General features: G+C 37.3%; 1 protein-coding gene across 1 annotated transcript; it reads right to left on the bottom strand.

Annotated features, from left to right (window-relative positions):
- Window positions 1-4,894: 4,894 nt before the first annotated feature.
- On the bottom strand, window positions 4,895-13,673 carry LOC139168512 (amine oxidase [copper-containing] 3-like). Its single transcript, XM_070754127.1, has 4 exons — window positions 12,098-13,673; window positions 8,841-9,126; window positions 6,556-6,685; window positions 4,895-5,179 (listed from the first exon to the last, which is right to left on the bottom strand). The coding sequence occupies exons 1-4, from the start codon at window positions 13,671-13,673 to the stop codon at window positions 4,895-4,897; spliced, it is 2,277 nt and encodes a 758-aa protein (XP_070610228.1).
- Between the last annotated feature and the right edge of the window lie 2,632 nt (window positions 13,674-16,305).

Consider the following 16,305-nt stretch of genomic DNA (forward strand, 5'->3'; position numbering starts at 1 on the left):
GATTCTAAACTAGTAAACTAGTAAACTTGCTTCTAAATTTGTTTCTATGGAATCTATAGTTGTTTCTATGGAATCTATGTTTGCTGTGACTTTATTATTGTTTCTATGGTATCGAACCTATTAGACATGGCAATAAAGTTATCCAGTTTGGGTAAACAAGATAGACATAGAGAAATGCAGGGAATGCTTATAGAAAATTAGCAACGCTTGTTTATTCCCAGGTAGGTGTGGTGAGCATATTTGGCACATATGAAGTATTTCTTGAATTCATCATATTCACTAATAAATTTATTACATTTATAGCATGTGCTGGAGTCATTTGGGTCATTGCTGGTAGCGGCATCTTTCATTTGTGATTGTTTGGTGGTAGGGTTTTTGGCATGGTCAATGATCAATCAATTAATTAGTTAGTTAGACAATAAATCAGCTATTAATGTCACTCTAATCAATTAAGCCAATCTGTTAATCTGGTAGGCAATCAATTAATTAACTAGGTAATCAGTTATACTGTAATCAATCACAATCACTAGTCATGTTAATCAATTTACAGATTAAACAATAATCCCATAACCCAATTTATAATAAAAATAAACAATTTATAGGTTAAGCAATAATCTATCCATAAACCAGTCAATTAGTAGTTAGTTAATTAAACAATTAATTAATGCTACTATGATTGACCAGGCAAACTGAATTAATCAGTGTCATACATATTAAGGTAATGAAGTAATCGGTATTATAAATGTTGAAATAAATCATCATCTGGAAAGCAGCAGCATTTAAAATCAGTCCGTGCTAAAAATTATAATTCGACAAAGAGAAGGTGTCTATCTCCCAGAGAGGAGGGGGGAAATGAGCCCAAGAAATATCATGAAATGTTTCTTGAAAAATGCAAAGTTTGTATGCAGCTCCACCCTGTGGCAAATAAAATGAATAATATGTGACAGAGTTTTCTTGTAGCTTTTTCAGGCCTTCATCTAAATCCTCAAATTAATTCAAGCTAGCCATTGCATTTTGCTGGGCTAGAAACAAGAGCTTGGAGAATCTCCTGACCCAGGTAGCCATTGTTAAGGGGCATGATCTTTGAGGGAGATCAAGTTCAGAGAAATCATTCACTATTTCCCAATGACAAATTTTAGTGAATACTTTTATAGAGACAGCTCTTTAAGTCAGGCCCTGTTGACTTTGGGGTTGTAAGAACTGGACCACAGCCCATTTGAAAGGCACTAGAGCTGAGTCCAGTCCGTGACATTGAACCTGCTTGGTTTACAGCAGGGGTCCTTAAACTTTTTACACAGGGGGCCAGTTCACTGTCCCTCAGACTGTTGGAGGGCCGGACTATAAAAAAAACCTATGAACAAATCCCTATGCACACTGCACATACCTTATTTAAAGTAAAAAACAAAATGGGAACAAATACAATATTTAAAATAAAGAAGAAGTAATAAGTAATTAAGTAATTAATAATTAAGTAATAAAGTAATTTATACTTCTTTATTAACAAGTAAATTTAAACTTAAATCAACAAACTCCATTTCTCCTTCCTTCCTTACCTCCCTCCTTCCTCTCCACTTCTCTCTTCCCTCTTCCTTTTCTCTCATTTGTTTTATTTTCCTCTCCCTTGTTCTTTCCCTCCATCATTTTCTCATTTTTCTCTTTCTCTCTCTCTCTCTCTTTCCATCCATCCCTCCCTCTTCCTTTCTCTCTCCCTCTCCATGTCTCCCTCTTTCTCTTTCTTTCTCTCTCTCTTCTCTCTTTCTCTCACTCACTCTCTTTCTAACTCTCCATCTTTGTATCTCTCACACTTTCTCTCTCTCCCCCTCTATTTCCCCCTTTCTCTCTCTCCCTTTCTATCTCTCCTCTTCATTTCTCTCTCCCTCTATTTCTCCATCTTATTATATCGATCGGTAAAATCTCGTGTGCTGCCGCGGGCTGGTTAAAAGACCTCAGCGGGCCGCATCCGGCCCGCGGGCCGTAGTTTGGGGACCGCTGGTTTACAGAATAAACTACAGTCAGGTTTGTTATATGAGAGGTGATCAATAACTATTCTTTTCTATTAACTCAAGCATTTGTAATTATTATTTTTTAAATTGAAGATATAGACAGAGGTCGTTAAAGACTCCTTACTGCTACCATTCTTTTTATTTAAAGTATTTTTAAATTTAATTTAAAGGGTTGGAGATGGGGTGGGGAAATCATCTGTTAACATTTTTTTATGTTCTTCCACAGATCTAAAACTAGTCTTCAGCTCTAAATACATCTGCAAAACAAAACATTTATATATAACACAATTATGTAAGCACGTGTTCAAGCTAATTGACATCTTAAAGGATTTCAAAAGTGCTGATTCTGGAATCATTTCATGTTTCCCAGAAATCTATGAAGACATAATTACTATGGGTTTGAGGCCATAATGCAGTGGTGAAATCCAAATATTTTTACTACCAATTCTATGAGTGTGGCTTGGTGTATGTGGCTTGGTGTATGTGGTGTGGTTTTGGGGCATGGCTTGGTGGGCATGGCAGGGGAAGGGTACTGAAAAATCTCCATTCCTACTCAAATCCAGGGGAACAATACTGCAAAATAGGCATTCCCTCCCAAATCCTGGGGAAAAGATATTGCAAAATTTCCATTGCCACGCCACTCTGGGCCCAGCAGAGGTGATATTTGCCGGTTCTCCGAACTATTCAAAATTTCTACCACCAGTTCTCCAAGCTACTCAAAATTTCTGCTACCCGTTTTGTTTGTTTGTTTTCCAGGAGGAAGACAAATCTTGCATCATTCATGTGCCAGATCACATGCTTTTTTTTTTGAGACACGTAAGATATAGATAATTATCCTTAACTTGGGAAGGCTTGAAATAGAGCATACTGTTTCGTGGATATCTTCATGCTTTTTGAAATGGATACTGTAAGATTTCCTAAGTAAGATATTTTACCCCACAGTAAAGTCTTCAACTTAGAATAAAAATACCATTCATATATACATACTTTTAAACAAGAGATAAAAGTGATACAAACTTATATTTAAAAAAAGAAAAGAACAAAGACATTAAAGAGAAAGCTAAAAGTATAAGGAATAAAAACTAAAAGGAAAACAGAAAATAAAGAAAAGATGCAGTTAGTCGTTTCTGATCTTGTAAACCACACTAAACAGTTATAAGTACAATGTTACTTCTTAATCTATGGCTGCAATTTTATTCTCTTCGTTCCATAACCTGTTTTGTCTACCCCGCTGCGCCGCCGCGACCGACAGAAGACACATGGGCCGCCAGACAACTGAGAGGCCCGGCGGCAGCAAAATAGGCAGCAGCAAAATCGGTGGTGGCATCGGAGGAGCAGCTCCTGACGCTGACCAGCCCAAACCTTTGGCCCCCTTTGCTGCTGCAGGCGGGTAGGTGCCCATCCGTCGGGCTGTCTTCTGCCTCCGGATACGGAGGCACACCCATGGCCACCGAGGGCTGCTCCCCAAGCGGCGCCAGCTCCGATAAAAGATAGGTCTGCTGAGCCTTGGCCGCCGCTGCCCGGATTGCACCTCCTGCCCCCGCGGCAGCCAACAGAAGACACGTGGGCCGCCAAACAGCTGAGGGGCTGGCGGTGGCAAAATCGGCGGCAGCAAAATTGGTGGCAGCAGGGCCAGTAAAGCTCTTCACAGTCACTCATGCCCTCATCACCTCGAGGCTCAACTACTGTAACGCTCTCTACATAGGGCTACCTTTGAAAAACGTTTGGAAACTTCAGATTGTGCAGAATGCAGCTGCGAGAGCAATCATGGGCTTTCTCAAATATGCCCATGTTACACCAACACTCCGCAGTCTGCATTGGTTGCCGATCAGTTTCCGGTCACAATTCAAAGTGTTGGTTATGACTTATAAAGCCCTTCATGGCACTGAACCAGATTATCTCAGGGACCACCTTCTGCTGCACCAATCCCAGCGACCAGTTAGGTCCCACAGAGTGGGTCTTCTCTGGGTCCCGTCAACTAAACAATGCCGCTTGGTGGGATCCAGGGGAAGAGCCTTCTCTGTGGCGGCCCCGCCCCTCTGGAAGCAACTCCCCCCAGAAATTAGAATTGCCCCCACCCTCCTTGCCTTTCGTAAGCTACTTAAAACCCACCTTTGCCGCCAGGCATGGGGGAATTGAGATACTCTTTCCCCTTAGGCCTTTACAATTTTATGCATGGTATGTCTGTATGTATGTTTGGTTTTTATATTAATGGGTTTTTAATCGTTTTTAGTATTGGATTATTATTGTACGCTGTCTTATTATTGCTGTTAGCCGCCCCGAGTCTCCGGAGAGGGGCGGCATACAAATCCAATAAATAAATAAAAAATATTTCTGCCACCAGAACTTCTCTTATTTTTATCTTACATTCCTATTAACAATATTCTAATATTTCAAAACCAGTTAGTCTTTTGATAAAATGCTTCTTATGCTGAAAAAAGTTGTTTTGAGGACAACCTGAACTTCTATCTATTCCACATTGTAAGAATGGTACACCTAACTCCTTTCAAAGTTTGTATTAGCTCTATTTTATGTTACCATGCAACCCAAGGCTCAGGTTGCATTCTTCTAATTCCAAACGTCTTCTATTTCTTAGAAAAATCCACTCATTCGTCAAAACCAAGCAACAGTTGCAAAATACAAGTTCAACGCAGGTATTACCACAGATAATAAAATAAAATGTTTGCAGAATATACTTCTACTACCACAATTTCTTGAACATAGTGTTCTAATGATTCGGCAAAAATATTCATTAACGCTGCAGAAGAAGAGAGGAGAGAAAAGCAACATTGTAAAAGACTAGTGAGGAAAATAACTCCTCAGTATTGACACCTATAATATACATTCATTGTTTGTTTCTAATTTCCAAGTCACCTGTCAAAAAGAAGGCATTAGAAAATTGTCATATTTTGAAAACCCTCATAAGTGAAAGGAGGAAAACTGGGTAAACATGAAGCTACTTTTGACAGGCATGCAAGTTGGTTGACCTCACAGGAAGTGGGGTCCTGCAGGTGGTTGATATAAACACTGTCTGGAGAATACATGGAAGGGTCATCATCAAAATAATTGTATGGTCTCAAGAAGAAACCGACCACATTCCCAAGGGTTACAGTATTAGGCACATCCTCAGCATGTGGAATATGGAGAAAACCAGCATTGATCCAGGCAACCAGGTCCTATGAAAGGAAAAGGGGCAACATCATTGTGATATCTTAGATACAACATCTATTAAATAGAAAACAACAGAGGGGCATATTCAGAGAAATCAAGTTTATTAATTAAAGCAGCAGATGTAGTAAAATCTGGGATAATCTGACAGCATAACATAAGTTTGCCCAGGTTCACCTGGTGCACCAGTTGCGGCCCTATTTGGACAGGGAGTCATTGCTCACAGTCACTCATGCCCTTATCACCTCGAGGTTCGATTACTGCAACGCTCTCTACATGGGGCTACCTTTGAAAAGTGTTCGGAAACTCCAGATCGTGCAGAACGCAGCTGCAAGAGCCATCATGGGGCTTCCCAGATTCGCCCACGTATCTACAACACTCCGTGGCCTGCATTGGCTGCTGATCAATTTCCGGTCACAATTCAGTGTTGGTCATGACCTTTAAAGCCCTACATCGCATTGGACCAGAATACCTCCGGAACCGCCTGCTACTGCACGAATCCCAGCGGCCAATAAGGTCCCACAGAGTTGGCCTTCTCCGGGTCCCGTCGACTAAACAATGTTGTCTGGCGGGCCCCAGGGGAAGAGCCTTCTCTGTGGCGGCCCCAGCCCTCTGGAATCAACTCCCCCCCGAGATTAGAACTGCTCCCACCCTCCTTGTCTTCCGTAAACTACTTAAGACCCACCTATACCGCCAGGCATGGGTGATTTGAGACACCTTTCCCCCAGGCTTATTATAATTTATGTTTGGTATGTATGTGCTGTTTGTTTTTTAATTATGATAGGGTTTTTAGGGGTTTTTTTTAATATTAGATTTATGCCAGTATAATATTGTTTTTATTGTTGTTGTGAGCCGCCCCAAGTCTTCGGAGAGGGGCGGCATACAAATCTAATAAATTATTATTATTATTATTATTATTATTATTATTATTATTATTATTATTATTTATAACTTGATGCTTGCTTACTCAGAATTTAGGATATGTAGAAATGGAAAACCGAGAATACAAAATTGTTAGCAAAGACCTTTATCCATGCTGCAAAATCAACCATGGTATTAAAAAGCCATTAAAAAAAACAAATGCAAACAATAAGGCATAAATCCCATGCATACAAGTTTTGGCTCATTGTGTTTTCCAAAGTTACATTACCTTAGCTAACAGGAATGCAAACAGGAAAACTGAGGCCTCATACAGGAAAATTTAACTTGCCCTCTGATCATTAAGTCTGTTTTTTTCCTTAAGGGAATGTGCTTCTAAAACCTTTAGCAGCATTAGCCTATTTCCAGAGTAAGCTTCAGATAACAGTCCAAAAGGCTATCTATATTTGACTCCAATTCTAATGCATTTGGAGAGCAACCAGGTTGTGGGTTCATCTTCACTTACCTCATTGACAATGCTCTCATTGTTTATGAAGTCAGCAAAGGCCACAGGAGGATTCCATGGATCAACCTGATTATAGACAGTGGTACTGAAAGGTTCGTTTTCCTTCCTCTTTGTAACAGCCATCTTATAACTTATAAGGCAAAGCAAGAAGAGTTGCCCGTCAATTACTTCAGCTTCAACCGCAACAACACAAGAGCACACAACAGATTCAAGCTTAATATTAACAGTGCCAAACTGGACTGTAAAAAATATGACTTTAGCAATCGAGTTGTCGAAGCGTGGAACTCACTACCGGACTCTGTAGTATCATCCCCTAACCCCCAACACTTTACCCTTAGACTATCTACGGTTGACCTCATCAGGTTCCTAAGAGGTCAGTAAGGGGCGTACATAAGTGCACCAGAGTGCCTAGCGTCCCCTGTCCTATAATTTCTCCTATATCTCCTATATATTCTCTTCTATCTCTTGTATCTCTTTTATCTCTTTTATCTCTTATATTTTCTGCTATTCTCTCTAGTTATATTTTACTCCTATATTTCTATTCTATATTGTATTTGATACATTCTACTCGTATATATCCTCTATTATTATTGTGTATTATTGTACATTGGACAAAACAAATAAATAAAACAAATAAATAAAATATTGAGGTTTATTCATTATTATGCTTCTTCTTAAAGATCGTAAGAATTTATGGTTCCAGGAACAAGTTTTGAAAGGCAATATAATGGCAGGTTTCTATTCTATGACTGCCCACTATAAAATATAGGGCAATTTTTGTTATAATTTATTATAAAAGAACATTTTACAATCAGCACCTCAAATTAGGCCCAGATGTAGAAGTGTAAAAATTAATAATAACAAGGCTTGGATTCTTTAACTATTCAATCAGAGCAATTTGAAAGATACACACATTGTAATACTATTCTTCCAAACATGACTTCCCACAAGATCATATGCTGCAATGTCCTACCAGTCAATGACTACTTCAGCTTCAACAGCAACAACACAAGAGCACGCAACAAATTCAAACTCAATACGAACCGCACCAAACTTGACTGTAAAAAATATGATTTCAACAATCGAGTTATCGAAGCGTGGAACTCATTACCGGACTCAATTGTGTCAACCCCTAACCCCCAACATCCTAAGAGGCCAGTAAGGGGCGTACATAAGTGCACTGGGGTGCCTTTCGTCCCCTGTCCAATTGTCTTTCCTTTCTCTCACTTATCATATATATTCTCTTTCTTTCATATATCCTCTCCTCTAAGCCCACTTTCACCCTTTTTATATTATCACATGTCTATTTTCTTCCTATATACTTGTGTATTGGACAAATGAATAAATAAAATAAATAAATGACTGAAGATCAAAGCCCAAATAAACAAAATTTGTCAAAGGAACTCTTTCTTACTATACAATCCAATAAATGTTAATAAAACCAAGTTCTAATCTAGGGACTTAAATATTCTGTCATGATTAGTAGTGAGAAATGTGAGCTCAAAGAAATTACGCAGTTTGGATAGCAGTTTGTTCTTTTATACGTTCTATTGTTATGTCTTGGTACTGGAAGTGTCTTTTTTAATAAAATTTGGGTATTATCACTTTTTAAACATTTCCAATTCCACTGACTAATTCCACTAACCTGACTGAAGCCCTTTTTAACTGCTTCAGCATTGCCACAGTGGAGCTGAAAGATAGGAAATTGAGATAGAGGGGAATCTGTAGCCAAAACAAAGTATTTTCTCTTGGTAATGAAAAACATTCTGACATCTGGTCAGAAGAAGACAGAGTGATGCTGTTTGGATGCCAGCTTGTACTGTGATTGGATCATATACACCCACCTAACTCCATCAGTCCGCAAGCTGCTCTGTCTTCCAATCGTTCTCTGGATGCAATTAAAGGTGTTGGTTATCACCTATAAAGCCCTACATAGCTTAGGACCAGAATATTTACGGGAACATCTTATGCCTCACAGTTCGCAGCGTCTGAACAGAGCCCACGGGGTTGTCCTTATCCAGGTCCTGTCAGCCAGTTACTATCGACTGGCGGGACCGCGGGGGAGGGCCTTCTCTGTGGCAGCTCCAGCCTTATGGAACCAATTATCTCTGGCGATCCACACCACCTTCACCCTCATAGCCTTCCAGAAGGCCTTAAAAACATAGCTTTGCCGGTGAACATGGGGCCATTGAGCCATAGTATTCTGCTGTAATATTGTAATAAAAAAAATTATTTATGTAAACCGTCCTGGGTTTTACTTTTACGCTTAGAAATCAGTCACTTACCGACCCCAGCTTAGACCTGGCTCCATTGGATCTGACTCTGGCAAATGGTCTCCAGAAAAGCTGACCATTTGGATCCGATAGCCATGCTCATGGCCCCACTTATTGGTGCAGTTGGATGCAAAGTAAATGTATCTGGGCATATCGTCATGGAGACGGAATGCTGCCTTGTTCTCAGTGTCCAAAACTTCCCTAACCATTTTCATTCGATGGATCTTATTTTCTGGGCTCCAAGGAGCCTGCAAGGTCTCAAAATCCATGTCATTGCCAACCAGGGTATTTTTCACACCTGAGAAAGAAAACAAGTAGAACAATCAGTACTTTGAATAGCTGTTGATAAATGAAAACATTCTTGTTGCATTTTCAGTTTCTTAAAATCTAATTGTTTATACAATGTGTTTGCCGATAAAAGGATGAAATTGTTACACGTATGCATAATTAAATTCCCAGACTTAAATAAACTTTATCTGTTTTTTTTCTTTAAAAACAGCATATAAAAAACAACATACAAATCATAAAACAAAACAAACATAGAAAACACTAACCACTTTTATAGATTTTTCATTACATTTTCATTAGTATTTACATTTTTGCCTATTTGTACCTTTATTTTATATTTTTCTATATTAGACATATCGAATCTCCCATTATGTTTTCTGTTTCTATTTCTTATATTTTTATAATTACATACTGTATATTTAGAAAAAGAAGAGCCCTTAAATTTTCTTATTTATTTATTCATTCATTCATTCATTCATTCATTCATTCATTCATTTATTTATTTATTGGATTTGTATGCCGCCCCTCTCCAAGGACTTATTTGACATTCCTATTTTATAACAGTATTTTGAAATTTTTTTTGTTTCATTCTAACCACTTCTACAATTTTTCCCATACTTCATAGGACTCAGTTTCTTCTTTATCATACTATTCCACTATTAATTTGCTCATTTTAGCACATTCTAGAATTTGTCTCACAACCATAGTGATTGTGGGGACATTGTCAAGATTTCCAATTTTGGGCAGAAACTATCTTGGTTGCAGTTGTTATGTGGCATATTATGTACAGTATCTGTTTTCTTTTTTGATCTTTCCTGTAATAATTCCCAATAGGAATAATTATGGCTTCATCTCAATCTCTTGTTGTATGACTTCTTCTATCCAATTTTATGTTTATTCCAGCATACTTTGACTTTTGGACACGTCCACGAAAGAAGATAATATGTCCCTTGTTCTTTGCTATATTTCCAATATTTTGCAGTCAGTTGGGGTCATGTTTCCCAATCATGCTGGAGGTAAATGCCATCAGTAAAACATCTTACAAATCCAATTAATTATTATTAATTATTATCTTGTAAATATTTTTTTTATATGTTACTGCCATAGTTAATATATAATTTGCTTCCCAAATTTTGTGCCATTCTGCCAAATTAATTGTGTATCCAAAATTTTGTGCCCCCTCAATCATTGTCCCCTTAACCATTTCTCCTTCCATTTTATATTATAGGAGAAAGTTGTATAATTTAGATATCATTTTTTCCCCAATCCCAACAATATTTTATCCAATCTTTGTTCATTCTGAAATCCAAATTGTGTTATGTCTTTGTTGCATCTCGATTGGATTTGTAAATAATGCCACCAGTCAAGTTCTATTCCTATTAATTTAAGTTCTTGTTTTGTTTTATACATTGGCATCTTTTCTCATCTAGTAAGTTGTTTATACATTAACACATTTTTTCATCTAGTAAATTGTGGTAAATTATTGCTTCTATTGTCGGTATCCATTTTGGGATTTTTCTGTAGTGTTCATTATTAATTTTTAGCCAAATCCCTAACAGTGTCTTTGAAAATATGCATGTATTTTCATTGCTGCCTCATTTAATGCCTGGGAAAATGGGAGGTGGGATTACAAAGGGTGGTGGGGAATTAGCCGTAACAACATTCCTTTCTCTAGGAGTAAAGGGCATTTTGCCTGCACCTGGATGGGAGTGACTGGGGATGACTCCAGTTGGGAGGGTGAATTGATTGGACCATGTGATGGACTTGTGGGTACAAGGGATGGATTTTTGACTTTCTTTTGGGTGGGGAAAACTCAGCACTCTCAGATTCCGGTTTTTGCAGATGTGCCAATATGACATCTCTAATAAAATGGAACTTTGAGGAAATTCAAGCTTTGGAGTCTTCTTTCATTGGAGGTGTTACTTGGAACCTGACAACATAATTATTAGAGTTTGATGCCATCATGTTTTGCTAAGTAGTTACTGATTTTATCTTATTCTTATTATGACAGTGCATTTGAAATTACATTTTGTACTGGGAGAAATGGTTCAGATGGCTATCCAATTCTAAAGACGATAAAATGAAAAATAATTAAAATATCTTAATATGAATCAAAATAAAGATATGAATAATAAAAAATCGGACCAAAATCAATACAACCCCTCTCTGAGTTCAATCCACTTGATAATTACTAGAAACTTTCTAATATTACAACCTATGATTATGTTTCACTAACAAAAACAACAAACATAATCAAAGTAAGCCGTCACAACCCAAATGCCTGCTAGCTTGCAGGTACTCCTCCTCCTCTCTCTCTCTCTCTCTCTTCTCTCTTCCTTCTTCTTTTCTTTCTTCCTTCTTTCCTTTTCTACCCCTTTTCTTTTCACGTTATTTTTGGACTATCAAATATTACAGCTATAAGATTATCTATATAAGAATACTGAATTCAGTATTCTTATCCAAATAAGAATACTGAATACAAAATATTTACATATGGACAAATACTTGGAATGTGTATACAATAATATATATAAGCTGTGATATAATAATACTGTTTACCCCATCCCCCTCCCACTTCTCTTTTTTGTACTCCCATCCCCCTTTCCCCCTGTTTTATTTCTTTTTGTATAAACTAATAAAGTATATTTTTAAATTACATTTTGTTAGAAACCAAGTAATGCAATAAATATACTTGATTAACAAAAAACTTTATTCCATAGATCAATGGATCATGGAATGGAGCAATAAAGAAAGAAAGAAAATCACAACTATGAAAGCATTAAAATAATGATTTTAAACAATCTCATCACCTAAAGTGTTAAAGAACATTGTAAAAATCAAATACGTTCCTCACCTATTGGAGGCATATTGTTGAATCATTCTTCATTGAAGCACTTACAATTATTAAAATAATTATAGGAAAGCAAATTGAGGAAGAACCTATAATTAACTTCAAAGTTTGTAACATTTTTCCTACTTACCACCAATATCCAAATCCACCTTGAAATTAATATTATGGGTATGAATTGTTCCCAATACCCATTCTTGGACTCTATTGCCAAAGTCTTCGGCATCACCAAAGTAAAATGAAGTTTGAATGTACCCACTGGCATGGACTCGAACACCAACAGCTCCATTTTGGTGGAAAATAAAATCCCAGACATAGTCATAGTTGCCAACTGTGGATATAGTCCGAAACACTAGATTTGAATCTGCCAACCCTCCATAAAAGGGAGGCTGAATGCTTTCATAATGTCGTCTTATGGGTAGCTCAGCATTCTGCTCGAAGATACAGATAGACTTTTTACGGCTAACAGGCGATGAACTATCATAAAAAAAGTGGAAGTCTAAATAACTGGATAAATAAGGACAATCTATTCCCTGTGTGAGTGGAAAGATATGGGATCCAAGTCCAAAGCTGGCATCCATGTATCTGATCAACATGGCTTTAGGACTGTTGGAGCTATAAATTGCACTTGCTTCTTGCAGACTTAACTCATAGATTATTCTTTCTCCATTAAATCTGACATCAAAGACACGTGGACCCCTACTTGCATCAATTCCAAATGCAAAACTCCAACTCAAAAAAGTGACATGATTATTGTGAATCCTATACCGTGGTCCACGAGGTTCATACTGCAAAGGGCCTGGGTCTGTTGGTGGCACCCTCTGCTTCAGTGAAGAGTAGCCCCCATCAAGAGGGGCTTCTTTAACCTTGTCTACTCTAACCTTTCCCATATTAAATTGTCTCTCAAGGTCCTCCATATCTTCAAAGTATTGTCCATTATAGAATACTGTTATTACTTTCCACTCAGAAACATCCAAGCTACTAAGATCTACTTGGACCTCAAAACCAACAGGATGCAAATGGTATCCAATTACATTCTGGAAATGACTAACCCACATTTTGCGATCTCCTGATTTTAGCCCTGGTGGCATTTGATTGCTATACCGAAGATTGCTTCCATTGTAATTTAGAACTTTTTCCATGAAGTTTGGAGCCTTCCGGTATTCATTTCTCCTTAAGAAATCATGGATTTCACGAAACTCATTTGTCGAAACCATCCTCTGAGAATAAGGCAATGTCCTTCCATATTTTTCTACTGTGATATCTTCATGATATGTTGGTTCTGGAAGTGGACCCACCAGATATTCTGTCACATTGGGCTCCACCTGATTTCCAAAATGGACCACAGCCAGGGCTTCTCGTGGTGGTTGAGATCCTTGATGATCTAAGAATTGTAATACTTGTGCTTTCGGAGGGAGCTGCAAGGTAATTGAATAAATGCAGTTGTCTGATGGCTTGGCTCGAGGTGTCGCTACCAGGGGAACTTCCAGGTTTGACTGTAAATACCTCTTTACTTGCATTATTTCTTCTGGAGTTAAATCTTGAAATACTTGACTACCAGTATGCTGACCATCTTCCATTTGCCCCTTTGTCTGGGAAGAATTCCCACATTCTGTGGGTTTTTCTCCTCTATTTCGGAAACTCAAGATTAAGATAATAATGATGGTGATGCCTATTGCTATGAGAGGATAAATCATTTTCGACTTCATTTTCCCAAACCTAGAGGAAAAAAAGCAGAGAATATGGTTTGTTAAATTTCAATTTTTTTTATTTTTAATCCTTGACACAAATATTAAGGACACTCGTTAAACAATATTATCTCATGGGCCTCCAGAGTCATGCCTCCTCAGTGATGGCACCACTTCTTCTAAATATCAGGGAAATAATTATGTCCACTTGGAAATGAAACTCCTATTATAAGACTGGTTCTTATTTGCTTTTTAAAATAGTAATTTTATGAAGCATTACAATTAAAAATATAAGAATAAATACGGAGAATAAAATATAAGAATAAATAAAAAGAATAAAATATAAGAATAAATAAAAATAAAAAGAAGGTCAATTAAAAAATAGAATAGAAAAGAAACACTAAGATTATAGTAAAGAAAAAAATAAAGTGTCTCCTTTCTCATACCAAATACAAGTTAAGTATCTTATTGCCTTCTCTTAAAATACAATATCCATATTCCATCTCTTATGCATAAACAAATCTTTAAAGCCTGACATTCATCATTTTGCTGAACGTTTACGATCAGCAAAAGTTGCACTAAGTATCACCAGAGAAAGCAGCACTTCATCTTTAACTTTGACTAACCTTATATACTGACCTTATATTCATTCTTTTTACTTTTAATAAACATGAACTTTAATCTCTTCAAATAATTTCATAGGACTTGATTTCTTTTCATGTTTTCTTTGGCCCTTCTTAAAAAATTCTTCCAAGCTTTAAGAAATCTTTTTTGTAAATCCAGTATAGGAAAGGTGTGCAAGTTTGTGGCTGGTATATTCCTTTTAATTATTAAGGCTTCATTTGTATACCCTGTATATCATCAATTCCCATATATTTTAGTAGCCTGTAATTTTTAATCCACTTTCAAGCCAGTCTCAGTCCTGTGCAGTTCCTCTTTGAAAATGACTCAAAACTGGAACAAGCAGATTTTATATCATGTACAACACGGGAAAAAAGAGAAATCATCTGTGTATGCAGAAAAATAAATGCATAATGACAGTTGTTGAGGCATTCTCTTCATTAAAATAAGTTTGATGAATGATTTGACAGTGAGATAAAAATATTTAGATATTTCATTGACTGTGTTTGAAGAACATGCCAAACCAGAAACAGCATCTTTTTGAGCTGGTGACATCTGAGATTTTGAGAACATGCTTAACAGACAAAATAGTTGTTGGAGAATAATGTTGCTTTTTGCAAAAGATGCTCCATGAGTTATACATCACTACAAGTTGTCTTTACTACCTCTGCTGCTTATATCTCTCCTTTCTTTTGCACAGGTATTTTAAATTATAAATGGAAATATCCATACCAGGATATACATTGTATAGGAAGGATAGAATAGAGAGAAGGGGAGGTGGAGTAGCCATTTATGTTAAGGAAAGTCTAAAAACAACACTAATTCAAAATACGTGTAAAGATCTGGAGACTCTCTGGATTTGCATGCAAAATAAAGAAGGTTCTGTCATTAGAATTGGGGTGATCTATAGGCCTCCAGGGCAATCTGAGAAATATGACAACAAGTTAGTGGATGAAATTACCCAAATGGCGGTAAAGGGAGATATTGTGGTTATGGGTGATTTCAACATGCCTGATGCTGACTGGAATATCCCCAGTGCCCTTACATGCCAAAGTAAGAATATAGTAGAGGCCTTTACAGGAGCAGCTCTGGCACAGCTGGTTAAGATACAGACTAGAGGGGAGAATATTCTAGATTTAGTTTTTACGAATGGGAATTGTGTTTCAGAGGTTAAAGTGGGAAAAAAATTAGGCTGCAGTGACCAACTATGTTTGTGGTTTGATGTAAAAACTGGTTGTGAGCAATCCTATACTGCAACCAAAGTATTGGATTTCAGAAAAACAAATTTTAATGCAATGGGGGAATATTTAAATAATGAATTAAAGGGGAGGGATAAAATGGCAGGAGCGAGCACCCAATATTAAAAAAGGCCATCTTAAAAGCCACTGGACTGTATGTAAGGCAAATAACTAAAGGTAAAAGGAAGAAGAAACCGCTATGGTTTAGCAATGATGTAAGGGCGATAGTCAATGAAAAAAAGGCTGCCTATAGGAGGTATAAAGAGTCTGGAAGTATAGCTGATAGAGAGGTGTATAAAATGAGACAAAAGGAGATGAAACAGATAATATATGCTGCTAAAGCCTCAAAAGAGGAAAAAATTGCCAAATCTGTAAAGAAGGGAGATAAAACCTTCTTCAGATATATTACTGATAGGAAGAAGAAAAACTGCGGCATCACGAAGCTTAGTACCGGCAATAATACATACATTGATGGGAATAAGGAGGTCGCTGACCATTTCAATAGCTACTTCTGTTCAGTTTTCTCAAAAGACACCTTACAAAATAAAACTGTAGAGGGATATAGCATTGCTTCCAGCTGTATGGATTCAGCTCCAGTGATCTTAGAAGCCGATGTCTTAGAAGAACTTGAACGATTAAAGATAAATAAGGCAATGGGTCCAGATGGCATCCACCCCAGAGTTCTTAAAGAACTCAGATTTGTCATTGCTACCCCCCTGACTGATTTGTTTCACCAATCCCTGTTAACAGGAGATGTTCCTAAGGATTGGAGAATGGCCAGTGTTGTGCCTATC

This window comes from Erythrolamprus reginae, chromosome 5, assembly GCF_031021105.1.
Source record: "Erythrolamprus reginae isolate rEryReg1 chromosome 5, rEryReg1.hap1, whole genome shotgun sequence".
In the NCBI taxonomy this organism is placed as follows: domain Eukaryota; kingdom Metazoa; phylum Chordata; class Lepidosauria; order Squamata; family Dipsadidae; genus Erythrolamprus; species Erythrolamprus reginae.